This window comes from Lissotriton helveticus, chromosome 5_1, assembly GCF_964261635.1.
Source record: "Lissotriton helveticus chromosome 5_1, aLisHel1.1, whole genome shotgun sequence".
Taxonomy (NCBI): Eukaryota; Metazoa; Chordata; class Amphibia; order Caudata; family Salamandridae; genus Lissotriton; species Lissotriton helveticus.
The window spans coordinates 366236385-366262952 of NC_136065.1; the positions used below are offsets into that span (position 1 = coordinate 366236385).

At 49.1% G+C, this 26568-nt stretch overlaps 1 protein-coding gene across 1 annotated transcript in view; it reads left to right on the top strand.

The window, feature by feature from the left end:
* Window positions 1-26568, top strand: part of EMC1 (ER membrane protein complex subunit 1) — a 320125-nt gene that overhangs the window by 65521 nt on the left and 228036 nt on the right. Inside the window, exon 8 of the mRNA XM_078642497.1 lies at window positions 3848-4015. Within this exon, the coding sequence (XP_078498623.1) occupies window positions 3848-4015 (168 nt within the window). The remainder of the gene's footprint in view (window positions 1-3847; window positions 4016-26568) is intronic.

Sequence of the window (26568 nt, forward strand, 5' to 3'; positions counted from 1 at the left end):
TGCAGCCAAGGGAGTATCCAGGAAAATAGAATGCCACCCACTTTTTGAGCCACATCAAACTAAATATTAGGATATTTGAGTGAGCGATCCCGACACTATTAAGGAGCCCGCATGAGTTATTCGCCCTAAGGAAATTGCTTTAAAAGTTAGCATTTTAGAGCGTGATTTTAGAGTAATTTACCAGTATTTACTTATTTACCAGTACTGACATGTTATTTGTTTTCATTCCTTCTTTTTTCTCCATTTTTCTTTCCAATTTTCTATTGCTTTCTTTCCTCCTTTTTTAGTCTCCTCTCATTCTTTTTCGATCTTCCCTCCCATCCTTTTTTCATTTCATGCATCCTTTTTAGATTTCTGTCCTACTTTATATTTCGATTGAATGTTTGTGATGCTTTCCATTTTTCCTTCTTTCCTTCTTTTATTGTTCTTTCCTTTCTTATCTTCCAGTCTGTCCTTTGCCCCTCTATGTACCTTTCTTTCTTTTTGTATTCCTTCACGACATTAATTCTTTCTTTCGTTCCTTCTATTTCGCTTCCATCGCTCTCATTCTTAATACCATTGTTTCATTATATTTTTCTGCTTTCCTCCTTGCTTTCCTTCCTTTGTTCCTTTTCATTTTTGTTCCTTTCATTTTAGGTCTAGCTAGACCCAGCGCATGCGTTGGTCTGGGGGAGACATTTAGTAGCTGGCTTTTTGAAGTGCTACCAAAAGGCTTTCTCCGGCCACCAGCGAGTGGTTACAAGCACAGGCGCTATCTCGCGGGCACCCTTCCAGCCGCGACTACTTTCACTTTCGCGGCTTTTACTGGATTAACTAAAGGACTCCGTAGGTAATTTCTTTCCCGTGTAAAACTGCGATGCTGACATCTAGTGGCCAGTTTTCGGTAGTGTAATGTGAACAGTTAGGGTAATTTTTTCCGATTCTTGAGGATGTTTTAAATAGGCTTTCAATTTATGTTTCATACTAAAAGGTGCTACTAATCTCACCAAAAATTATTTTCCTTTTATCGACCCCAGGAAATTAACAATTCTACAACTGATCACTGACATACAAATCTGTGGTTTCAGGAGTACAGACAGAGACCACCATTAATCTAAGCCACTTGCAGTAAAGTGTAGATACGTAGCTGATGCAGAAATTATAAATCTAATATACAGAAACACTATGGGCTAGAAACAGCCTCCATTCTTAAGAAATGTAACTTCCTATCCCTTGGTGCTCGAAATAGAATCACAAAGTACATGGTTTACAACACAAAATCTACAAAAATATTCAATTGAATACTATGCCCCTGGATACTCAAAAGAAAAGTTTAAAATATGTAGCATTGTGGCTACAATAACCGAAACAAAATGTATTTTTAGTAGAAATAAACAAGTTTAATAGATGACCTTCTAACCGGTATTTCCGGTCGATTCCAAGTCTAGGAACATGGGGCAAGGATGTTTCTTTTGGAACACCATGTTCCTATAACTGCTATATAGCTGTCACTAACTATTGAAGCAATTCAAACAACTGCTCCTTAACATTAGTTTACCCATTGTAAGCCGAGGAGTGGAAACAGAGCCCAGAATCTGAACTCTGGGAGCTAGGTGGTAACGCATGTGGAGATTAGTAGAATGTCTCATCACGACCCTCAAGGACAGGGAAAACATACTTTAAACTTTCTTGAATAATCACTAAGCTGGTTCATGTCGCAGTTTATTTTTTTATTCTCTGCAATGAGAGGAAGTGGCCTAATGGCTAGAGGAGTCCACCCCGAAGCTGGGGAACCAGGTTAGAGTCTTGTCAACAACAGCTCAACATCCTGTGATTCTGGGCAAATCACTTATCTCCTGTGCCTAACAAAATGAATGTGTCCATCTGTAACGCAACTAATGCTCATATAAAGCGCTCGGATACCTGATATCTGCGGGTTGAGTTCGCACTATATAATACTCTATATAACACTCATCCCCCCACCAAAAAAACAAGCATTGGCATAGCAAATAAGTCTCGCTTTTGGGACCTTATAAGTGTTTACTTATGCAGCACAATATCCTTGGTGCAGCAACATCAACTGTTGCATGGCTAAACACTTATAAGGTCAAGGTCCCGAAGGCGAGACCTATTGGCTATGCCAATGCATGTTTCATCTTGCTACCCTTCTTTCTAGTATCTTTCTCGTCTTCTCTTCCATCCTTGTCTCCCTTTCCGTCCTTTTTTCCATTTATCTTTTGTACCTACACCCCTTTCCGCTTCCTCTTACCTTACTTCCCTTTTCCTTATTTTCATTCTTCTTTCCTCCCTTCGTTCTCTTATTGAATTTGCTTCTAACTTATTTTTGTCTTGCCATTTTAAAAATCTCTTCTTTTCTGTCACCGTTTTAAACTTATTTGTCCCCTCCAATCCACAGTTGTATACTAGTAATTTATTCTTCTAGTATTTCAGTTTCTCCTATCTTGCAATGACCTTTGAGTCACAAACGAAAGTTAAGGAGGGCCGTAAAACCATTAAATCTGTCCTAAGTACACCCTTCTTAGGCTAGTATGGCAGGTGCTTTACTACGTAGTCTATTTAGCTGTTATATGAATTTAGGTAAGCCGCCCATTGTCTTGCCCTGCGTTGCATACATTTTACCAGAGTAAATCTCTGTTTTGCGAATCAAAAACTGTTTCATCAACGAAGAGAATACTTGGGCTCTCCCTCTGACCTCAATGTTCTGTCAATAATTGTTTCATTTCCAACACAGCAGTAAACGTACATTGACCAGCTCTAAAGGTAACTTGTTATTTTGATGGGGGAGATGGGTGGGGGGAGCGGGTGGCGGCCCATGTGGGTTTGCTGTAAACTTCAATAGTATAAATCAGGTGTACATATGTCAGTGACTATGTCTTAAAGTGTGATCAGTCTGTAAGAAGAGGAATATCCCTTTTGAGTACCCATCTTGAGAATTAGAGCAGTTGTTGCTTTAATAATTTAGCTACTTTCCTTTGCTAGGTTAGTGCAGCTTTGAATGAGACGAACAAGCAGCATGCGGTTCCAGGAAACACCAGAAATCTGTCTGGGCCGGAGATTAGGTTACTCATAGAGTTAGAGGAGCAGTTGACACAACACAGACACCTGAGACATTCCATAAGAAGATAAAAGAGGAAATCGATAACAATTTAAGGAGACTGAAAGCACACAAAAGAATTGATTAATTCTATAACTGCTACTTGAAGATTTGATGTCGAGAGAAGGAAGCAAAGCAAAGTAAACATCTGTGGCAAAGAAGCTGATAAATCTGAAAGAACCAGAAGAGAGGGCTTAGCAGGAACAAATTGTAGAGTTCAAAAGCCATCAAAAGTATAGGGTCCTGCAAAAGGTGAAAAATCCAGGGTGGTCACGCAGAAAATGTGGATTTCCTACAGACCTGATATGGTTTGTTTTGCCTGTGGGAAGGAAAGCATGTTTTACCTAGTTTCTATATGACATTTAAATATGGTACTTGGCTTAATGGAATTAAGTATATACTCAGTCTATTGGATTGGAACATCATCCATTCTTTTTGCTTAAAGATCCACTCATCGGAGAATAGTATGTTGCTCCCACCACTTCAGACTTCATACAATATAAACACTAGCCAATTAGTCACTGGACATACATTAACCTCCTCATCTGATGGACAGGCACTCTGAAAAAGGTGCACTGCAACTTGGAGCATGCAGCAGATCACCTGAATGTGTTTTTACCACAGATTTGCTTGGGAGGATCAATATAATTGTGTGTACTTTTATTCTTTCTAACACTACTTGTTGCATGAGATGAAGATGAAGAGGGTCAGAGTTTTCTATTGTTTAGCTTTAGTCTATCTTCTCGTCCTCAGACCTTGGACCTTGACATCATGGAGGAGGTCCGCCCGCTCATTACCACCACCCAGCCCAATGCTGCCATGGCTTCCAGGTCACAGTTTATCCTGCGTCGATCTTCTAACCACTTTGCCCTGCTACATTTTCAAGATGGACTCTTCAGCATCCACAGGGACTTTCCACAGGTATTGTCCAGCAAATGTTGGCTAGAAGCAGTATGCCTTGAGCACAGTTTGGTATCTTGATTGTATCTCTAATGAAATCCTTATTGATTACTGTGCCTACCATTGGTCCTTTTAGATTGTTCCAAGGGGGTGGAGGGGGGTGGGGGTTCTTATGAAAGAGAAAGGTGGTCGGGTTTCTTGCAGCATTTTAGGTTTAAAGCATTTTATTGCAGTTTAAGAAACAAGGAAAAACAATACACACTATGAATACAGTCATCGTAATAACGGAATGCAAAGTCCCTGCTCCAGATGCGCCTTCAGAATTCCATACATTACCATCTAAGCAGTTGTAGAGCCTCAGTCTAGGTGTGAGCGCCATGATGACAAATCCCAAAACTAACAACCCCCCCTCAACTCCCCCCCGCCACGCCCTCCCCCCAGAACCACCCCCCCCCCCTCCCCCCCCTTGTGCTGAGCGAATGTCCTACACGTCCATCACCTTCGCGAAGGATCCACACCTCCCATCATGTCCTCCCTCCAAGTCAACTAGGCAATCGGGGATGTCAGTCTCAATAGTCTAAGATATCGGGGACAAGTAATTTCTTTGAATTCCGACTGTAGTAAAGTATGGAAAGGTTGCCACAGGTCCTCAAATCTATCCACCTCGCCTGCCACCGTGAGGGACAGCTTCTCCATTCCCAGAACGTGCCATAACCTGTGCAGCCAGCCTATGGTGGTAGGAAGGGTGGTGGTATGCCAGTATGAGTATATTCTGGATCGCCGAGCCCAAAGCGATCGCTATCTGTCTGCCCCTCCTGGATCGTAGAGGGTACATGTGAGAAGTTGGCCTGATATATAATGTTCACTATTCTAGTGAGCACTTTGTATCAGTCCAAACAACCCTTATTGATGATTGGTTGTAAGTCAACCTTATAGACCAGCTATCCTAGTAGCATGGATACGAGCAGTCTAAGGCTAAGACTCTAGAGGGCGTGTTAAGCCAGCTGTTTTACCATCACATTACCCCTTGAACACCCAGTGAAAGGACACCACACAAGTTGTTATGAAAATAAATGTATATTTATTTCTAACAAGTCTACCCTGAACTCTTTATGAGTCAGGGAGCTAAGCACAATACAAAACTCTTAAGAAAATACTTTCAGTCGCACAATTTACACAAATGCCCGAGGGGCACGAAAAACCATATATTACAAAAGTGGAATGCGAATTACTAGCAGGTAAGTAACGATTCTCAGAGGCTTTAGAAACGCTAGGCCTACAATACTGAACACTCAGGTTAGGAGCAGGAGGCCTAGGGGCGCCACGTGCAGAGTGGTAACTCTCACGCGCAAGGCGGGGAAAAAGCCTATGGAAGCTAGTATTCACAAAGTTAGTGTTCTCGGGCGAACCCGACTAGGTAGGTCAAAAACGAAAGTGGATCTGGACCCTTGGATAGTGAGGCTATGCTGAGGCACCGAAATGCCGAAGTTACCTAGCCCAGGGGCTGCAGCTGCATAGGTCTGAAAAGACGTCGGGATTCTCCGTTGACGAACCAGGAGCCTGAAGGAAAGGAGTTGCTGGCAGGCGACCAGTGAAGATTGTTCGGGTGATCCAAGCCTGGATCGAAGATAGATGACACCTGAAAGCAGAGGGGACCAAGTTCGTGACTACTAGCCAGTAGTCAGGTGGCACCAGGAGGGCACCGGATGGTAGTCACCTCGACTAGGTGAGTGGGCGACGCTGGGCTCTGTAGTCTCACGGACCAGGAGGCGTTGTCGGCGACCATGATGGAGGTACGAGCTGTCCCACGATGGATGATGCTCTCGACGTCGCTGGACCCAGGATTGGGGCAACAAGTCTTGGCAAATTCAAGCCCACGTGGTGGACCTAAAATGGCGTCTGGAGTGGACCAGGAGGGTCCGGGGTGCTCCTCTCTTGGAAGGGAGCAAGGGCCAGTCTGGAGCAACCAGACCAGCAACAGTGATGTCGTCGGGCGTCGTTAAGAAGGCCACAAGCCAGCGGGCTAGTAGCCAAACAACGCGGTGAGCAGCAAAAAGCAGAAGGGCCCCACGCAGATCGTGGAGATGCTGGGAGGCTGAACTTCGGTGCTGGGGCTGCTCAGGGTCGGGGCTTCTCGGACCCCAAAGCACTCACCAGAGGATCCCTCAGCGGTCGTGCTGGAAAGAAGTCGTGCAGTCTTGAAGATGGCCGGTCCCTCGAGGTCTCGTCGTACCCACGGTTCTCAGCTTAGCTGTAGAGGTGGGTAGAGGTCAGAGGTGCCAGGGAAGCCGGTTCTCGTCGAGCTGGGCAGTCAGATTCCGGAGGAAGGACTTGCAGCAGACCGCAGTGTTCTTAAGATGGTGCCTGCGGATGCAGGGTGACTACTCCTTAGTCACAAGGGAGAATCTTGAAGAAGAAATCTTGATGTCCTTTCGTAGAAAGTCGTGTCTTGATTCCAAAGATGATCTGCTTTGGAAGGGGGCCAGGTCCTACCTTTATCCTGCAAAAAGGGGCTGGCACGCGACTAAGTCCTGCCCTATGGGTGGGACTAGGAGGGGGGTGGTTACACCCCTCTCCTTTGGCGGGCTTTCCCCAGGCCAGGGGCTGGAGTGCCCCTGGAACTGGTTTCAGCCGGCCTATGCACAGTGAGCACCGGGGTGCCACTTGCAGTCACCTTCCTCTAAAGCCCTGCCTACCTAGGATACACAAAATCCTGTCTGGGACGGTGCTGGCACCGCCCCTGACAGGAAACCCTTTGTCCTTGCCTCCTGGGCTGGGAGGACTCCCAGCAGCAGGAGGGCAGACTTGTGTCTCGGTGGCAGCATCCATTTTGTGGAGCTAAGGCTCTGTCTGACTTTAACCGGGGTTACAGGTTACATACATGTCGTGTCCCTCTAGAAGGGTGGAATGCTAACCCCGTCGCCAGAATTGGCGAGGGGTTAGTATTCCAATTCGTATGACACCTTACTCGACATGTTTTGATAAAGCGATACCAGAGTTGGCATATAACCGCAAGGATTATAATGCACTTAAGAGTATATGGTAAATGTAAATGTAAATGTGCTGGACTTGTAAAGCGCACAGCTGCCCGTAAGCGTCCCGGCGCTTGCTTAGGGAACCCGTCCTGGTATTCCCCTGTGAGAAACCCCGGCAGGGTGTCCACAAGGTGAAAGCCAGGCATCCCGCCGCGAGGGGCCGTAGTGGAGATTAAGCAAGCTATTGCCCAGAGTCGCAGAGTGCGACCCCGTGAGTTGAGTAGGCACCAGAACGAGAATTGTCGAGTCTGTGGAATTTTGAGCCCGAGACCCGCCGAGGCGGGGAATCGAACCCTGGTCCACGGTCGATCTCAGCTTCCGGGTCTGCCGCCTCTAACCACTGAGCCACGCTTGGTATGCGATATCATGGAAACGGCTAAGGGATGGATCCCGAAAGCCGCAGACAGGCTCAGCTCATGCCAGAGCACTATCTCACACGATTCCAAGCACTCTGCCTTCAGGATTGTCAAGGCCTGCCATAGGAGTGACTGATAGGAGATCTGTGTGCCCATGTAGGTTTAGATATAGGTATACTATATCTAAAGCAAAGGGTGATTACACCACCTTGCCCCAGCTGTCAAGCAGCCAGTTGTGTCAGATTTGGATGGCCAGCCAGGGGTGGCATAATACATGCTGCAGCCCCTGGTAGGCCCTGGGTACACCTATGCCCTGGGTACCTAAGGTACACTGTACAGGGACTGATAAGGTGACTCAGTATCCAATTGGATATGTACCTAAGGTACATGGAATCCATTTTACAGAGAGAGCAGTGGGCCTGGGGTCCTGAATAGCAGGGCCCCAGGTCAACTAAGTCAGAAAACCAGCAAAACACCAGGCAAAAAGTTGGGGGCAACCATAGTCAGGGATCTACCTTCCTACAGTACATCAAGCCATTAGGTAATCCTAGCAGGACATAGGCGGGGAAGCGGGGTAATTCAATGTTAAAGCATTGGTCTATCTCGTCTAAAATCTCCGTCCAGTAAGGACTTAGTAATGGACAATCCCATAATATGTGTGTAAGCGTGCCAGTCTGTCCGCATTCGCGCCAACAGGTGTTCGGGATGTTATGGTTCATTTCATGCAACCTCTGTGGCGTGTAGTACCAGTATGTGGATATCTTAGTAAAGGTTTCAGTGAGCCCAGTGTGGTACGCTGAATGACGCGCCCGGTAGGAGATATCGTCCCATTCCTTGGGACTCAGTTCCCTCCCCAGCTCTCGCTCCCAGCGAACCCTACTGGGGTTATGGATGTGGTAAGTGTGGGGTTGTAAGAGTCGGTATAGGTCTGAGATGAGCTTGGCGTGTGAGGAACGCGTCGCCAGCCACATCTCGTATGGGGTGAGTTTCCGGTCAGCTAGATCCCGAACTTGCGACTGAAGCGCCCAATGGCGTACCTGTAGATACCGCATACGCTCAGTTTCGGGTAGGTGGTAGTCCCGGCGGAGGTCCTCAAACGACACAGCACCCTCCGGACCGTATATGTGAAACAAAGCGCAGCATCTGGCTGCCCGCCAGAGCGCGAAAGCGCCAGGTTCCATCCCGGGTTGAAAGTCGGGGTTCTCAATCAGTGGTGTAAGTGGTGACGGGAAGGTGGTGAGCTCATGCGTAGCATTCACGGCGTCCCACACACGGAGCGGAACCTGTGTGACAAAGGACGCATAGAGATTGGGGGGGCGGTGACATCTGCGCATGAAGGGTATCTCCTGCAGGGTCCTGCCCGCCACTGCCTGGTCCTGAAACAGCGAGTGTCTGTCAGATTCCCATTTGCTCCACTCCACCAGATACCGCAACTGCGCCGCCTGAAAGTACTTGTGCAGATCCGGAATGCCAAGTCCACCAGACTCCGGTGCCAGCGTGGACAAGGCTCTCCTGAGTCTGGGTTTACGGCCCTGCCAGACAAATGGTGCGACATCGGTCTGAGCCTGTCGTATCCATCCCTTCGGTGGCTGGAGCGGCAGGGCCCGGAACAAATACAGTACCTGCGACAAGAGAGTCATCTTTACCGCGGCGATCTGTCCCAGCAACAACAGCGTGCCTTTGCTCCAGCGGGATAGCTCCTCCTTAATTTTCTTGCCCAGGGCTGCGTAATTAGCAGTCACCATGGCAGGCAAAGAGGGTGCCAGGAGTATGTCCAGGTATGGGACCAGATCTTTAGACCAATGCATAGGGAATCGCCCTTGCAACTCAAGTCTCGTAGCAGTGTTGAGCGAGATGTCCAGGGCCGCCGACTTTCTCATATTCATTTTGAAGCCCGCTACCGTGGCGAAGGCGTCCATCTCGGCAATGCAAGCGGGGAGCGCCTCCTTCGGATTGTCAAGCATTAAGATCACATCATCCGCATACAAACTGTTGGCGTGAATGTGGCCCCCCATCCGGACGCCATTCACCTCCGGGTTTCGGCGAATCCTCTGGGCAAACGGCTCCATGTATAGAGCGAAGAGTAGCGGGGACAGTGGGCACCCCTGTCTGGTTCCTCTCTCTATCACGAATTGGCCGGAGCTGCACCCGTTCACCCGTACCGTCACTGCAGGGGATCTGTAACAGTTAAATATGAGGGTGCGGAATTTCTCACCCATACCCAGTTTGCAGAGCACTTTCTCAAGGTAAGGCCAATGCACCCGATCGAACGCTTTCTCCGCGTGAACCGAAAGCAGCATGCGTTCCCCGGGGATACGGGAGGCCTTCTCTAGGACGTGGACCACCCTCTTAGTGTTGTCTACCGTTTGTCGGCCTGGAACAAACCCGGACTGATCCGGGTCCACTAGCCCTGGCAAATGTGGCTCCAAACGTGCCGCCAGGATCCCCGTGTAGAGCTTGAGGTCCACATTCAGTAGCGAGATCGGCCGGTAGGAGTCGCATACAGTCCGGTCCTTCCCCGGTTTGGGGATCACCGATACGGTTGCCCGCAGCAAATCCGGGGGGATAGCCCCCCGGAATTTCCGGATCCCCCCCGGATCAGCAAAGGAGTTAAAGAGCCGTGTCAACAGTGGCGCCAGCTCCTGACAAAACGTTTTGTAAAAAAGTGGGGTGTAACCGTCGGGACCCGGGGCTTTCCCATGTTTGAGTCGGGAGATAGCCGCAATCACCTCCTCAGGCCTAATGACTCGTTCCATATGTTCCGCCTGTTCCGGGGTAAGGACGGGGAGGTCGACCGACGCGAGATAATCATCCTCAGCCGAGGAGGGTGCGCCCGCGTATAGGTTGGCGTAATAGCGACGGAACCCGTCCGCAATCTGGTGGTCCTCCGTGGCCAAAGTTCCGCCCGGAAGGGACAGCTCCTTAACCCGTTGGTGCTGGTGCTTCACCCGAAGTTTGTTCGCGAGTAGCCGGCCGCATCTGTCACCGCCAGTGTAATACGCGTGCTTCAGGCGCAGCGCTGCGTATTCCGCCCTGTCCATATCTAGCGCGGAAAGAAGCTTCCGGGCTGCTTTGAGTTGCCGCCAGACTCTGGGGGGGCCCCCGTCCTCTGATGCATCTGTTCCAGTTCCCGCACCGTAGTCGTAAGTTCGTCCCTCTTTTGTTGTCGTTCCCTATTCTCCGCAGAGGAAATGGCGATAAACTCACCCCGGAGCACCGTCTTCATGGCGGCCCACTGCATTGCCCGGGTGGTATCCCCATTCTCGTTGTGTTTCCGATACTCAGTAATCGCGTCGCGTATCTGTTTCACGACCGTCTGTTTATGTAAGAGGGTATCCCGAAGACGCCAGACCCCTCGCGAGGGAGACATCGGCGGTAGTCGGGAGGAGCCCGACACCAGGGCGTGGTCAGACAATGTAAGGACCCCCATATCGGAAGCCGTCGCCATTTCGGCGACCGGTCCCGTAACCAGGAGATAATCTAGTCTAGCGTATGTCTTGTGCGCGTGGGAGTAGTAAGAATAGGCCTGTGTGGTGGGGTGTAAGCGTCTCCATAAATCGTGCATATCAAGATCCCGTAAGCGGGAGGTACTCATCTGTGAAAATTCCCCGGTGTGTGGGCGTCGCTGCGCAGATCTATCTAAGGATGAGTTAAAGACCATATTCAGGTCCCCCCGAATGATTGTGCCTGTCCGGAGTCGTCGTGATATCTTCCAGGGCCGATTGTAGAAACAGATCTTGGCGATCATTAGTGCTATATACCGAGCCCACTGTGAACAGCAATCCCCCTAGCCTAACCCTGTAAGCCAGGAGCCTCCCCTTCTGTTCTGCCACCTTGCATAGGACCTCCCCTCTAAACTGTCTAGACACCAAGATCGCAACCCCTGCTGTTTTAGTAGTCCCTGAGGAAAAGAGCTGTATCGGGAATTTGGGGGACCGCATCCGGAGACCATCTCGGGCCAAGAGGTGAGTTTCTTGCAAGAGGCAGATGTCTGCCTGGGTGTTTTCTAAAAGGGACAACATTGCTCTACGCTTGATCGGGTTATTCAACCCCTTCACATTAAGGGTAACAATCTTAAGGGCCATGAACGGACAGTGAAATATCGCTTAATGAACCTGAATCAATAGTGAAATCAGTGCAAATTAGCAATGCGGGTCGGAACAAATGCAATAACCCTCTAGCATGACACTCTGAACTCCGTACCTGTGGATGAAGGACAGGGCAAAAGCAGCAGCAAAAAACGATAGCACAGCACAAGCCCCAGATCCCCCCCGAACATTCCTCAACCAGCCCTGAGAAAGTGGCGCGAGGACAAAGCGCGCATAGCAGCAAGACAATACAGCACTGCATAAACCCCGTATCCCCCCCATCCCCACCCTCCAAACATCCCCTGAACTGCCCAACTCCCCTCCCTTCGTCCACTGGCCTACCCTCAGCCCCCCTCTTCCCCCCCAACCCCAACCCCAACTGTTCAAAAAACTCCATTGTCCCAGTCTGGTCCCTAACGGACAAGTCGGTGGAAAAGTATTCGAGTGGACGTCCAGCCACCACCTATGCCCTCCCAGAGCCCTCCCTCCCCCCCAGAACCCCCGCACCTGCAATGATGAAGCCAATATGATCTCCCCCCGGAGTCCGTTCAGGCCGTCAAGGCTATATCACCAGACGACGTATCTCTGGACACCTCCCGTATGGCGCTGTCCATCTCAGCTCTGATCGTGGGACCGGTCGTGGAGGCGGGAGCGTGGGTCGTCGCCGTCGGACCGTCTGCCAGTCTGCCATCCCTCCCTGGAGTTGCGGCGGCGGCGAGGCGTTGGAACGTCGTCGTCTGCCGCGGTGATACCCAGCACTCCGCAAGTGTCCTGGAGGGACCGATGCTGATGCAGTGTCCCGTTCCAACGGAAGATGAGCCTGAAGGGATGGCCCCATGAGTATTGCGTGTCGTGTTCCCGCAAAAAGTCCGTGGCGATCTTGAAGGACTTGCGTTTCTGCAGTGTGATCGTTGATAAGTCCTGAAATAGGGCTATTTGATGACCCCAGAAGCTCACTGGCTGCTTTCGTCGTGCCTCGCGCAAGATCCGTTCTTTCAGGGGAAAATCCGGTAGGTAGGCCAGAATATCCAGGGGCGGCGCCGAGGCCCGGCGCGGCAGACCCACTCTGTGTGCCCTGTCAATTCTCACCGGGAAGTCTGCGGGTTCGCCCAAAATGTCACGGAACAGGTCCCTCAGATAGGCTGCTGTGTCTTCCCCCTCTTCTTTAGATGGGACGCCCCGGACCCTGATGTTGTTGCGCCTGGACCTGTTCTCGAGATCTTCGGCGTGGGACTGGAGGTCAATCTGTTGGTCTCTGAGCCGCAAGACTTCCTGCTGTAAGTGCGCAATCTCTTCGTCCCGGGATTGATTAGCGTCTTCCACGGTGGATACTCTTTCTCCAAGCGCGTCGACCTCTCTCCGCACCTCCCGGACTTCCCCGGCCACCTCCTGCTTCAACGCCTGGAAGTCCTCTCTGAGGGTGCCGAACAGCGACTCCAGGAAAGACCTGGTGACCGGAGGCTCTCCCCCTTCCGCTCCCCGAGAGCCAGTGGGGGGGCTCGAGGCTGGTTGAGTCCGGTCCTGTTTCGGAGCACCTCTGCCCAACATTTCGGGCAAGGTGCGGTCTCCCTTCTTGCCCCCTCTGTTGCCCGACATCACAGAGGTGGGGGTGCATCGCAGGGGGGGGATACCCACAAAAGTCCGCTGGGTGTGGCGGCGCCGGGGTCCGGGCTCGTGCCGCCGCGTCTCTCTCAGCGTCTCCGCGGTGTCTAGTTCGAACCAGCGGGGCTCCGGGCCCCAGGGCGCCGATCCAGGAGGGGGCGCAGCGGTCCGCTCTCAGCAGCAGTCCAGCCCAGTTGCGTGTTAATGGCTAGTGTCCAGTAGCGGCAAGTGTTCCCCCGCCCGCCCAGGAGTGGGCTACCACGACGTCAGGGCCCGGAACTAGACCTCTGGCCGGTGTCTGAAGTGCAGCGTCTCCACAAGGGCCTAGATGAGCCCCACAGCGCCACAAGGAGAGGCGTTACAGGCCGGACCCCCCACTGGTCGGGTCACGCCACCGCAGTCTGCTGGTGGCTGGTGTGAGGTTGTGGAGGGCATCAGCGGGTACCAGAGGCTCCGATTTAGGAGAGGAGAGCATTTCCTGCTATAGAAGAGAGCGGCTGCAAGTATGAACTGGGCTGCACTAGCAGCTTGAACCTCATTAGATCTTGTAAAATCTGGTGCCGTGTTCCTGCACCCACAAAAATCCAAGTGTAGGAATACTGGGCCTTGTAAAAATCTGCCCAAATTATAATCACACCCTTTGCGGTTACTTCCAGATTGGGAAATTATATTTTTGCATGTCAAAAAACAGCTTTGAGTTGTCCCGATTTTAGTAAAGAAATAGCAATACTTACACAGTTGAATTCAATAGGGTCCCAGTGTAGCTTGAACAACTTACAGGCTGTTCTAGGGTAACTGTAAATTGAGCTTTGGGGTTGGTCCTGTTCGAAATATATTAGTTTTCACTACTCTGTGACACTTAATTAGAGGAGTATGAGAAGTAGTGGTTTGACCTTTTGTGTGGGATTTTTAATTTACAAAATTGTCAGAAAATGTCAGCTGTTTAATAAACCACCCTCTCAAGTTGTTTGCATTGCGCCCCATTGTGAGTAGTCATATCTACAGAATAGTTGACAATTGTTGTGATTTAAGTTGATAAATCTTGACAATAATGACCCATCTGCTGTAGCATTCTGTTGTCCCAGCTTAGGGGACAGTGTGAATTTGTCTCTAATTTATATTAAAGGATTGAGGCTAGGTTTTGGTGTATCTGCTAAAACCCAGAAAGAAAACTTCAGCTCTTGATTTGAGCACATAACAGTATACGAAGGTGAAGTGAAGGCGCCTATAATATGCAAGATTTCAAGATTGCTGGTTGGGTTCAAACTCCCTTGGGTCACAAATCGCTACTATATTTATGAAATGACTTTAGTGATTCTCCCAACGATTCCAGTTCACTAAAGTTAGGATTCCAGTTAAAAGTGTAAGCCCCCTCCTTGAGTGTCTAGAGTTCCAATAGGGGCAGCGATACAACAGTGGAGCATCTAAATGCATAAAATGCCCATTTTCCCACCTAATGTTGCAGAATAGTAAGAGATTTTGAAGTGTTCTGTTGAGCTAGAACTTAATTTGGCCGTCCCGAACGCCTCATGGACTTGCTTTACCTTTTGTTTGGGTGACATGTTTACAGATCAGCCTCCTGCATCACACATCTTAAACACTGGGCAGTTGTTGGAGACGAGACATATGAAAAAGGATTTCTAATTGAAATCAAAAACTGAATGGGCCTACAGGATGCAGTTCCTCAGTCATGCTCTCATATTATATTGCGCATTCCACCACACACACATTTGGGCCGTCTCTAACTGTTAGTAGGAAAATACCCTAGTATTGGTTTTGTTCTCCTAGTAATTGTAAATGTAACCCCATGTGACGTACACATGTGCCCTGACATATCCAGGGTCTTGATATCAGAAATCCTCCGGCAAGAAATGCAGCATAGAAGCAGGATCAATTTGCTAGACATTTCTTTCCTAGAAAGCAAGCCCATATTATTCCAAGATAGGAGCAAGTTTAGCACTCTATTTATGTTCCATAGTAAGGCTATTGCACACCAACAATTGTTCCACAAATTGTACATCATCAATGAAAATATGGCCATCCGAAATTTCAGAGTGACTGGTATTTACTGACTTGTGAGCCTTCCTTCTCCGCCAATACTGATTAAAAAATCAGAACATGGTTAGTGGTGGACCCTGTGCAGTGGGACCAGTGTGGCATGCAGGCTTGAACCTCTTGACCATGATGTGTGCCCTTGCACGCTTGCAGCCTGACTAGAAAGTGCTAGTCCTCCAGTGATCCTGGTAATCCTCCAGGCCATGAAGTGGAGAGTTCCCGCCTCCACCAGCCTGCAGTTATCTGTGATGTCTTTCTTCCGCAACATTGTCTAAACCCTTACATTTACTCCACTGTTGCCACTAACTTTTTTCCAGTCAGTAATGCCCAAAGTCTTTGGCCATCTTGGTGAGCATCTCCTATTTTGAATCTCTAAAGTGGTTTAAATAAAGGACTGCTAAAATGTTCTCCATCTTCAAGAGGACACAACACTTGATGCTCTTTGGTTCAGCACTGTACTGCAAAAGAGCCTGCTAGAAGTTTGAGGCAGTTGATAAGTGTAGGAAAGTGACCCTTTTTGACATGGGCACCCTCAATTTGCACTGGTTTTCTGCTAGCCAGGTCCACAGTGTCCGATCTCTTCCCCAAACACTGCAACTAACCCCAATTGTCAATACTTTTAGCACTCACTGTTAGTCCTTAGTAAGTGGTACCTCTCGTACATAGGGCAAGGAGGCTAAAGAGGTTCCTTAAGGGCTGCAGCCCAAATTGAGCCACTCTAAAGGACCCCCTCACCAAACACATACATACTGCCACAGCAGGCTGCGTGTCTTGGTGGAGACAAAAATGAAAACACAACATGGCACACCTCCCTGTGTGCCCTACCCACAGACACTCCATACAGTATACGTAAATCACCCTTGTAGCAGGCCTTACAGCCTTAATGCAGGGTGCACTACAATACATGTGAGGACATCGCTGCATAAGCAGATCTACCCCTGTACTGGTCAGCTCTATTGCTGCCAGTGCAAGTGAATAGGGAAGCCATGTTGAGTACATGTGCTGGGCTTTAGTGAAAACGAGTTCCACAGCTACATGATGACTTCACTGAAAATGGGGCGGTTTGGTATCAAGCACCTCGTATTCTTAAACCCACCCTGATGCCAGTATTGGATTTATTAATACGTGCACACAGAGGGCACCTTATAGGTGACCCTGAAAACCTACCAGCTACTGGTGTCCTGGCTGACTGATTTTAATCAGCCTGCCACCATAGACTGTTTCTGACCCCAAGGGTGAGGGCCTTTGCTCTCAGGAGGCCAGAAACAAAGTTTGCTTGGGCAGAGGATGTTTACACCCCCTCCCACAGGATCACCTGCAGATTAGCATTCAAAGGCAGGAGAGCTTAAAAGAGCCCACTGCCTTTGGTATGCAAATCTGGCTTCACTCACAGGAGAGAAAGCCAACCAGTTTGTCCAAAGCCCTGTGGCACCTGAACAGGCAGGAACATTAGCTGGTCAGATGGGCGTGTCCACCCTCAGGCTAAACCACTTCTAAGATGGGTTACCTGAAGTGAAGGCGACTTTTCAGAGTTAACCATCTTGGTGATTGCAAACCTAGGAATACTGGGACACGGTTATGCCGATTTCCCACAGAAAGTGGTCATATAAGGGGCAGTGACCCTATGGTTCGGTACCTCATTGGCTACTGCCTAACACTCCCCTAGCACCCCTACCTTCAGTATTTAAGGGAGCCCCTGACATCAGAAAATCATATCCTGCTGACCTGAAAAAAGATGTATGTGAAGAGTCGCAAAGATCAAAATCAGAAGACCCAGCAACTGACTTAGCACCAACACTGCCAGCCTGCCTGCTGACTTAGACAATTGCACCAAAAGATGACTTGTCCTGCAGCTACTATTTCTTCAAAGCCTGGGAGACCTGCCAGCACTTCATCCACGAACCAAGAACTCCAGTGGAACTGCTCCCCTGGATCCTGCAGTTACCAAAGACTGAGCTGGGAGGCTCCAGACCGTGAAAACTTGATGCCAGAGAGCTCAACTGCACTGAGCTGCCCAGCCCAAGCTGAAGTGAGCAAACCATGTCAACCTGATCCCCTAGCCCAAAGCCTACCTTGGGTTTCCCTCTGTAGATTTCTCAACAATGCCTGCACCCTTTGTCACCAGGAGCCGTTGCAGTGAAGAGGGGGCCTGCAAACAAACACCTGACATCTAGGGACACCTCTGCACCCATCACCCCTGGACTGTGTAGAAGAGGACTCAACATGTCCCTGAATCCCTGAACATCATTAGGTCTGAGCCCCCCTGTTGGCTCAACCCGATGGGCCTCCCAATAAAAACCTGCAGTCTCTTTTCACGAAGACCGATCCCCGTTGACTAACATTGGGCACCCGATGCTTTATTGCACTACTGCTCCCAGCTGCCTCAGTGCTGCTGGAGGTGGCCTACTGATCCTGCCTTGGACCTTGCCCAGTACTCCACTTAAGTCCAGGAGATTGATCTCATAAGTCGTTGTACTGTACCTGAATGCCGTACGTGTTTTTCCACCCATGGGATAGCAATGCCGCTTCTGAAAAATATGTTGACTTTTTAAACGTAAAAGTATTTCTCCTGCAAAATGTACTTGCCTGATCGTATTGATTCTGGTGCCTAAACATATATAAATGTAATTTTTTGTAAACTGGTGTGAAACTCCTTATTAACTCATGGCCATCATTTATTGACTGTGTGTATTTGCAGATGTCCAACACTCCTTTCTTTTAAACCTAAGGCTGCTCAACCACACTATCCTCTAGAAGAGCACCTTGGGATTGCGAGAGCAAGCCCCTTTCCACTCATAAAGAAATACCTCGACTCTTTGCAAGTTGTGGCTCTTTTTGGTATACTATATAAAGAACTAGCTTCCTATAATAAAAAGATTCAGTTGAGTTGAGCCACTGTTCACCTATAGAGGAATCTCCACATCTGGCACTCTAACCCATCTTGCTGGCATCCAATTTAATAACCAGGTCTGGGGTTGAGCCCCAAAATTGCCAGTCCATTACAAGTCCTTATGATCGAGATACTAGCAAATCTCTTGCCGGACCTCCTCTTCTAGAGGAACTTGCTCAGAATAAGTTAGACATTTTCTATGGGGCATCACCTATAGACATTGGAGGGCCCTGTTGTGTGGAGGCTCTGCAGAGATGGCCCTGTCCGATGACCCAATGAAATTGTGGGCTTAGTTAATGTCCTCCTGAGTTCTTGTCTGATATTCAGGGTCATAAGTTTCAAAATTGCCGGGCCTGATTTTGACAAATCCCAGAAACGTAGTGTGACTGGGCTTCAGTTCAGATTTGCATTTGTTTACAATGAAATCCTCAATGTCCCTGCAACCCGAAGGTGTTGCTATAGAGGAGTGGTTGACAGTCTATATTGATGATCTATTCATGATGATAAACTGTCATTTGTATTCCTCTTGCTCTGAGGAACTCTACTACAAGCTTGAGGATGACCTTTAAGTACCACGGTGTGGAGGAGAGGACAAAGGGAAGGGTTGTGAATTTGTATTTCACTCTCCTCCATGTGAACTACACATACCTGCTTTGTGGAGAAGCTGCTGGATAGGAAGTCCAGACGCACAGTCTCCCTTGTGCAGGTTGTCTTTTAAGAGGTAAATACCCTCGATCTTAAAGTGACAGAACACCAGTCACTTGTTGAAGTCCTTGAAATAGATCACCGGTCTACCAGGAACAGATTGCTCATGAAACCTCTGGATAGGAACTGGCACCTGGAAATTACACCTTTTCTTTCCATTGCTGATATCTCCTGGTGGACCAGTAGTTTTTAGGGATTGAAAAACACCATGGGAATCTTCCACCACCATTGCTGTGGTAAGCCATAAAACTCTGTGTGGAACCCTTCATTTGTTTGCTGGATCCATGCATCACTGTACTATTCCATTGCTCAAGTCCTCACAGGTGTCCTGGAAGACCTTTGACCTGTCCACACCCAAGCCTTACAGGACGGCCATCATTCTGCTAAGTTCATAATTCGTTGTGGCCTGGATACCACAGATTCCAAATGGTGAGCCATAGCTACTAGTGTCACCATTCGTCACTAACCCTGGTTGCGGTAGAGAGTTTTTTCCATGAGATGTCCATTTGTCCCTTATGAACATACCCTTTGATGGGACTTCAGAGCTCGAAAAAAACTAAAAATGTTACTGGACCTGCAGGTCTAGTGACTTAAATCTACTCAACCTATTTGTAATACTCTTGACCCATAAGCTGGTTTCAAATAATGTGATCGTGGGCAAATTATTTTATTTATTTTGCTGCAATTTTCTTCATTATCAAATATGAGAGCACCTTCAAATGTGCTAATTCCACATGTTTGCTTTACAAAAAACTTTTTTTTTATTTAATAGACTAAACTTTTTTTTCATAAATAATAGAAATCTAGCCACATATAGGATACACATGCCTCTTAGTTTATTAGCAGCATTTTCATCAGCGGAGGCAGGAATGTTTCACAAATCATGTTTAAAAACTGTCACTTCAAGCAAATACATAACTAGAGCATGATGTGGTAGCACACTGTTATTTGTAATCAGCAGATTTTACATTGAAATGGCCACAAACTTTCCCAATGACATGCGGCCTTACTGATTAACTATATAGTGTCAAAACAATGTTTGGAAATACAGTTTCTGCAGATGTCATTTTCACATCACTAAGTAAAGTGTTCTGGTTTGTTTTGCTCCTATTTAACTCTTTGTTTTCATCACACTTCTTAATTACAAAATAATTGCTTTTATAAATCCTGATATATTTTGAAATATCTGTAATATTAATTTATGGGCTATTCATTAAAATGTTAGAGAAAAATAACTGACCTCTTCAAACAGCTCACTTGATACAAACCTCTAACTCTAGTAAGAGAGACAAATAAACCTGCTTTTCCAAGCAACAATTAGTTAAGAGAAACAGACACTTGACCTCTTTCCATGAACAGTCCGCAAATGTGTCCAAATAAAAACAAGATTTAATGGCATCTTTATTGCTCATGCACATTTTGAATGAAGAGAACACCTGTTCCTTTCCATCCTAAGTTTGCTCGCCAGATGTGTCTAGTGAAAATGTAAATCCAGTACTTGAATTGCGCACAAATCACCCCCGAAGGGGTCTCAAGGCGCTGGGGGCCGTTGGGAAGATTAAGTGAGCTATTGCCCAGAGTCTCATGGTGCTGGGCAGACCCCTGCTGCCGGAGCCGGGAATCGAACCGTGTTCCCTAGCATCCATTGTCAGTCGCCCTGGCCGTGGCGCACACCTCTCCCCTAGGTGCTAAAACTAGCCGACCTGATAAAATTTTGTTTGCAATTGCGAGTCGATTTTTCGAGGCCTGGACTTGTCTCTTTCGTGACAAGGCAGATATTGCTCTGGCGCAGTTCAGTGAGAGCAGGGCCAGAGCATGCTCCCTGGGCTGATCTGCTACACCTCTCTAGCCGCATCAACCATAGTGTTCCTTTTGCGGTTTCGACAGAGGTACTTCATACTGACAACCACTCATGCCTCAACAAGGTGGCCAGAAGTTTTGGGGCCTCTCTACCTCACCGAGAATTGAATATCTACCTATGCATCAGTTCTGGGTTGGGGCAGCCACCTGGGTGAGTTGAACTGAGGCCTGTGGTCTTCATAAGAGTCCCGGCTCCATATCAACTTTCTGGAGCTAAGCGCCATCCACTTGCATTGAAAGCCTTCTTCTATCCGTTAAGGGGAGGCTGGTACAGGTGTACCACCACCATGTGGAATTACAACACCACCGCCATGTGGAATTACAACAAACCCGGTAGAGTCACAGACCCTGTGGCAGGAGGCTCCTGTACCTCTGGAAATGGCTGGACCATCAAGGAATGTTCCTAGTGGTGACCCACCTGGCAGGATCTTTGAATGCCTGGGCGGGCATGCTCAGCTGTCGGTGCCTAGCGGATCACGAGTGGCCGATTGGGATTGCGCACAGTCTCTTCTGCGAATGAGGAAAACCTTGGAGTGAACTGTTTGCCACCACCAAAAAAACGCAATGTCAGCAGTTCTATGTGTCTGAGTTTCCAAGGCGCCTCCCGCTAGGAGACCTTGGGTAAAACTTGAAACTCTGCATGTTTTCCGGCAGCTACTTCTTCTGTAACCAGTTCCCAAGAAGATCCGGGCCGGTTGGGCCGAAGTCATCCTAGTGGCACTGGATTGGGCATGAAGAGTAAGGTATACACAACTCCTGAGCATCAGTCCTCCGATAAGGGTGCCCCTCTGGGAGGATCTGCTGTAGCATACGTGTGGCAGGGTTTGCAATCTCCCAAGTTCATGCTTGGATATAAAGCGCCAGCAGCTGGACATCTTCAACTTTCCTCCAGAAGTGGTTTGTGTTCTGTTGGCAGCCAGGCATCCCTTGACAAAAACAGTATGTTCGAGGCATGTGGGCTGCTGAATTCATATCTGTGCATAGATAGCCGCCTAGTGTTGGGTCCGGATGATTGCACATTGTTGTCCTGGAAGAGTCTTCGAAGTACCACGAGATAGGTGGGTACTCCCCTGGACTACAATGCGCATGGGCATCCTCTCCATCCTTCGATTGTTTTTTTCCGCCATTGGGTTCGGATGTGATTTCCAACTCGGAGTTTGGAATCGCTAAAAAACTTTTTCTAAAAGGCCAAAAGGCCTTCGGGGTCATCGGTATTATTATTCGATCGGTAACGACTACTTTATTTCGGTTGTTTTATACTCAGATCGTCGAATCGGGCTGCGTGGCCTTCTCGACACCAAGGGCCAATCGTCGATGGAACGAAGTCCATTCAAAAGATGCCCCAATTGTAACTCGAAATTCCCACACATAAACACCCTGTGTGTAACAAGTGTTTATCTCCTGACCACAATGAAGCCGACTGCTTAGCTTGTGCGCAGTTCCGTTCAAAGAAAACACTTCGGGTTCGAAGAGCAGCGAGGCAGACTATGCAGAAGCCAGCGCCTGACCCGGAGAACATCTTTGAAGACGACAAAGAGGTCGTCGAAGCTGAGGACTCAGACCAGCAGTCGGAGCAGGGGTCGGAACATGACTCCAACTACTACGTCGACGAAGAAGACGACATCGTCGAGGTAGGGGACGACGATCCAGGCATCGGAGCCGTCGAGGACGACTCCGGCGAGGACACGGGGCCAACCGGGAGTACGGAGCCCAGTACATTCACTGATATGCTTCCAAAGGCTCAGGTCGAGGCATCGCCGGAAGGCCTTAGCCAAGATCTAAACATCGATTCTATAGCCCCGCAATTCAGCCCGGCTAAGAACATAAGGCAAGAGCCATTGGTGCAACATTACCATTACCTGGTAATATCGAAACCGAAAGTTACAGAAGCAAAACAGAAACCGAAACTGATAGAGTTCCCACTCTTCGGACCGAAAGGTGCGGATCCATCGGCGCCGACCAAACACGTCGACATGGCTGGGTCGCATATCTGGGCTGTCGAGCCAAGAGCCAGTACGCCCAGAGACATGCCTAAACTAAAAGCTGTCGAACCGACGAGATCGATGTCGACGCCAGGCAACACAAACAAAGGACTCCAGCAGAAGAGGGTTGTCGAGCCGAAACAACAAGTCGACAAGCCAAAGACGGTGCAAACAAGAACACTCGAGCCGAAGGCAAGAATCGAGGCCAAAGGGGCGATTGCGCCGAGGCAAAACATCGCTCCGAAGCACCAAGCTCCGAAGACACAAGGCAAAAAAAGTGGTTATCGAACAAACAAAAACAGTCGGGTCGATCACAACCACGGCACCGAAAAAGGTCATATAGCCTAAAAAGACTGTTGAAGCACAAAAGACCCTCGGACCGATCAAATTCGGTCGAACCAACGACGGAAATCGAACCGACACAAACAAGAAAGGCGATAACGGGGAAAAGAGCTCAAGCACATGAAGAGCAAGAGCCCTCCACAGAAGAGCAGACCAAGCTGTATGTGGACCCAGATACTGGCAAACTTACCGTATTAAAAAGGAAAATCAGACCAGACACTTTTGCTGAAACCTACCGAATTCCACTAAAAAGGACAAGCATTTACAATGCAATAGGTCTCGCAGCATTAAAGTTGGAGTTATTGGCATTGTGTATGACAATGCGTTGCATACATTTTTTCGAAAACTCTGATTTAGTGTATAAAGATGATTTGCAAACTGTCAGATGTTGCTTAATAATAAGGAGAGTTGGGAATAATTAGGATATGCTATCTTTTGCTATCCTGTGTTTTTTTTGTTATGCTGTGTTTTGTTATGCTATGCTGTGTTTTGTTATGCTATGCTGTGTTTTGTTATGTTATGCTGTGTTTTGTGATGCTATGCTGGTGAGTGAGGGTGATTGAGTGAGGGTGATTGAGTGAGGGTGATTGAGTGAGGGTGATTGAGTGAGGGTGATTGAGTGAGGGTGATTGAGTGAGGGTGATTGAGTGAGGGTGAGTGAGTGAGGGTGAGTGAGTGAGGGTGAGTGAGTGAGGGTGAGAGGGGGTGTGTGAGGGTGAGAGGGGGTGTGTGAGGGTGAGAGGGGGTGTGTGAGGGTGAGAGGGGGTGTGTGAGGGTGAGAGGGGGTGTGAGAGGGGGAGAGGGGGTGTGTGAGGGTGTGTGAAGGTGAGAGGGGGTGTGTGAAGGTGAGAGGGGGTGTGTGAAGGTGAGAGGGGGTGTGTGAAGGTGAGAGGGGGTGTGTGAAGGTGAGAGGGGGTGTGTGGGAAGGTGTGGGGAGCGAGGGGGTGTGAGGGTGTGTGAGGGTGATGGGGTGTGTGAGGGTGAGGAAGGGGGTGGGCGTGTGAGGGTGTAAGGGCGAGGGTTTAAGGGTGTGTGAGGGTGTGTGAGTTCGAGAGGGAGTGAGGGTGTTTGAGGGTGAGGGTGTTTGAGGGTGAGGGTGTTTGAGGGTGACGGGGTGTGAGGGTAAGGGGGTGTGAGGGTAAGGGGGTGTGAGGGTAAGGGGGTGTGAGGGTAAGGGGGTGTGAGGGAGGGTGAGGGGGTGTGAGTGTTGGGGGTATGTGAGCGTGAGGGTGTAGCAGGGATAGCATTGCATGCGACTTACTGGCAGCTCTCTTGTGAGGTGTACAAAGACAGAAGGTAAAGAGTAATACACAGGAGCTGATTAATTGCACACACACCTCAGGAACTTTGACTCCCTCCCTCTGCAATTTTGCAGTACATAAAGTAGTCCATTTGTATGCGAAATTCGAACTATCGATGCTTTTGTACAGCGGGCCCTGTCTGGGACAGCCCTGCTCTGTTGCTATGGCTGCAGTGAGCTGCCAGGGGTGTTGGAGAGCTCTTTGCTGCTAAGGTTGCTCCTTCCTCAGCGTGGTTGCTGAGCCAATTCTTTCAGTTATGATGCACCTTCATAGCTGAAAGCCCAGTAATTACTCTTGCTTTAATCCTTCAGTGTTTCCTCTAAAAAAACAAGTAAGTGTTGCAGGACAGACTGGAGGCCTTGGAAGCTTAGTCCTGGACGTGACAGAAAATTGTGGGCGAACAATGTCATCGCCGCGTGAAGGGGCCGGTTATAAAGGGAAACCCCTGCCTGCCTGGTCTAAACTTGGGCTGCGCTGAATGTGTGGCACACACGCTGCGAGAGTTGTTTCTGCAGCTGTAATGTACAATAGACTCGCTTTGCGACAGCAGGGGCTTTCGCCCCTGTAATCGCAGGCGCGAGACCTAAAAAGTGATTCTAGCTCCCTCCGCCCTGATGGCCACATCCGGCCCAGGCTTTATTCATTATCAAAAATAATTATTTTTCATTATTAATGAAAAGGGAGACCTGCACAGTGCAAACGACCATACCCCCGTACTGTAAATGGGACAAACAAAATTGATCGGGAGGGCAGGGGCGCCTATTCTCCTAGGAGCATGAGGATGAAATATGGCGAGGCAAAGACCTGGAAGCTAATTGCACATGTTTCTCCCATCTGGGAGACATGAGCGCCTGTGAGGTCGTATCAAAACCACATTAATCAAAGGGCGAATGGTTGAAAACTTGATGGATGGGTACCTAGCAACATGTGTAGGAACCAGTCTCACCTCTTGCCTGCGCTGCCTGCACAATCGCTCGCTTTTCCTCTCAAACGTACTCCAGGTGCCTCGTGTAAAAATCAGCTGGAAAGGGCACTGTTCTGCCTGGAGGATGTGAAATGATATAGCGTGACCGAGCCCGAAGGAGCTCCGGGTGCCTCAATGAGCCTCACCGCTGCCCGCACAGATCTGTGCCCAGGGGTCTGTGCCTGCAGGTTGGTCTTGCCTGTGGAGGATTGCCCCATAACAAATCACGGGCCCGTTTGGCTTCGACCTGCTCCGCAGTACCCCTGACCTGAATCATGCGCAGTGCCTACAGCCATCACGGCAGCAGGGGGTAGCCCCTCCCCTCTCCTAAATCACAGGGCCTAGCTGCCGCGGGCCTGCACCGCAGTACCCCTGGCCAGGATCATGCGCCATGCTTACAGCCTAACGGGAGGGGTGGGGGAACCGCTTCGCAGCCCCACCCCTCTTCCCAATGCCAGCAGGCCACAACAGTGCTGGGATGCCCAGGCCTGTACCCCCACCCCTCCTTCAATGAGGGATGCCTGGCTCCATCTGTAAAAGGCCCATCACCCTTGCCTCCGACCTGCCCGCCCTGAATCCCACCGCACAACGTAACCGGGACGCTGCCCAGGTAATACCCATAATTGGCTGCGGTGCCCCCCATATGGCCAGCAAACCCTCTAACTGAGTCTGCCTCCCCGCAGCCCAAAGGGGGAGATCGTGCAAAAAGTAAACAGGCCGTTCCGGTGAAGGCAGACCCTGATGATAAGGCCGCAACCTTGTCAGGACAACCTCCGGACCCCCCTCCAGCTCAAGCATTCCTTTTTTTTTTTTTTTAAAGTTTTCAAAAGATCCTTATTATACAGTATTCGGTTATCATACATTTCACAATCCACATCTCCACAAAGATTGCATGAGCTTATAGCAGTGTGCTAGGATCTGAGCAGGATGACACAGCCATTCAGCCGGCAACCCGGGGGTCCGGCGGCGAATTCCCTGCGATAGCTCGTACAACCATCTGCTAACCAATGACATTAATGGTAGATCTCATGGTTTTACATTTTATCATCAATATTCGTGCTGCAATGGTCACTCAGTATTGGGTTCATGAATGTAACTTCCCAAAATCCCATAGGTCGTGTGTTAGTCAGCTGTAGGTAGTCAGAAATGGGGAGGGGAATCGGCTGTAAATGCGTCTCTAGTGCTGAGTCAGTGTTGCTGCTCTCATATTGGCAATGTGTGTATCAGTATAGCTCACTGAGGCATAGGAGTGAGCAGGTGCAGGCAGCAGGGTTAGTCCGCAGCCATGTTAGGTAAGGCTCAAACAGCTTAGCAGTAGGGCGCCTGCGTGTCCTCCCAGTTACATCACTGGGAGAGCGCTAGGAACATGACAGCGTCTAATGAACAGTGTATCT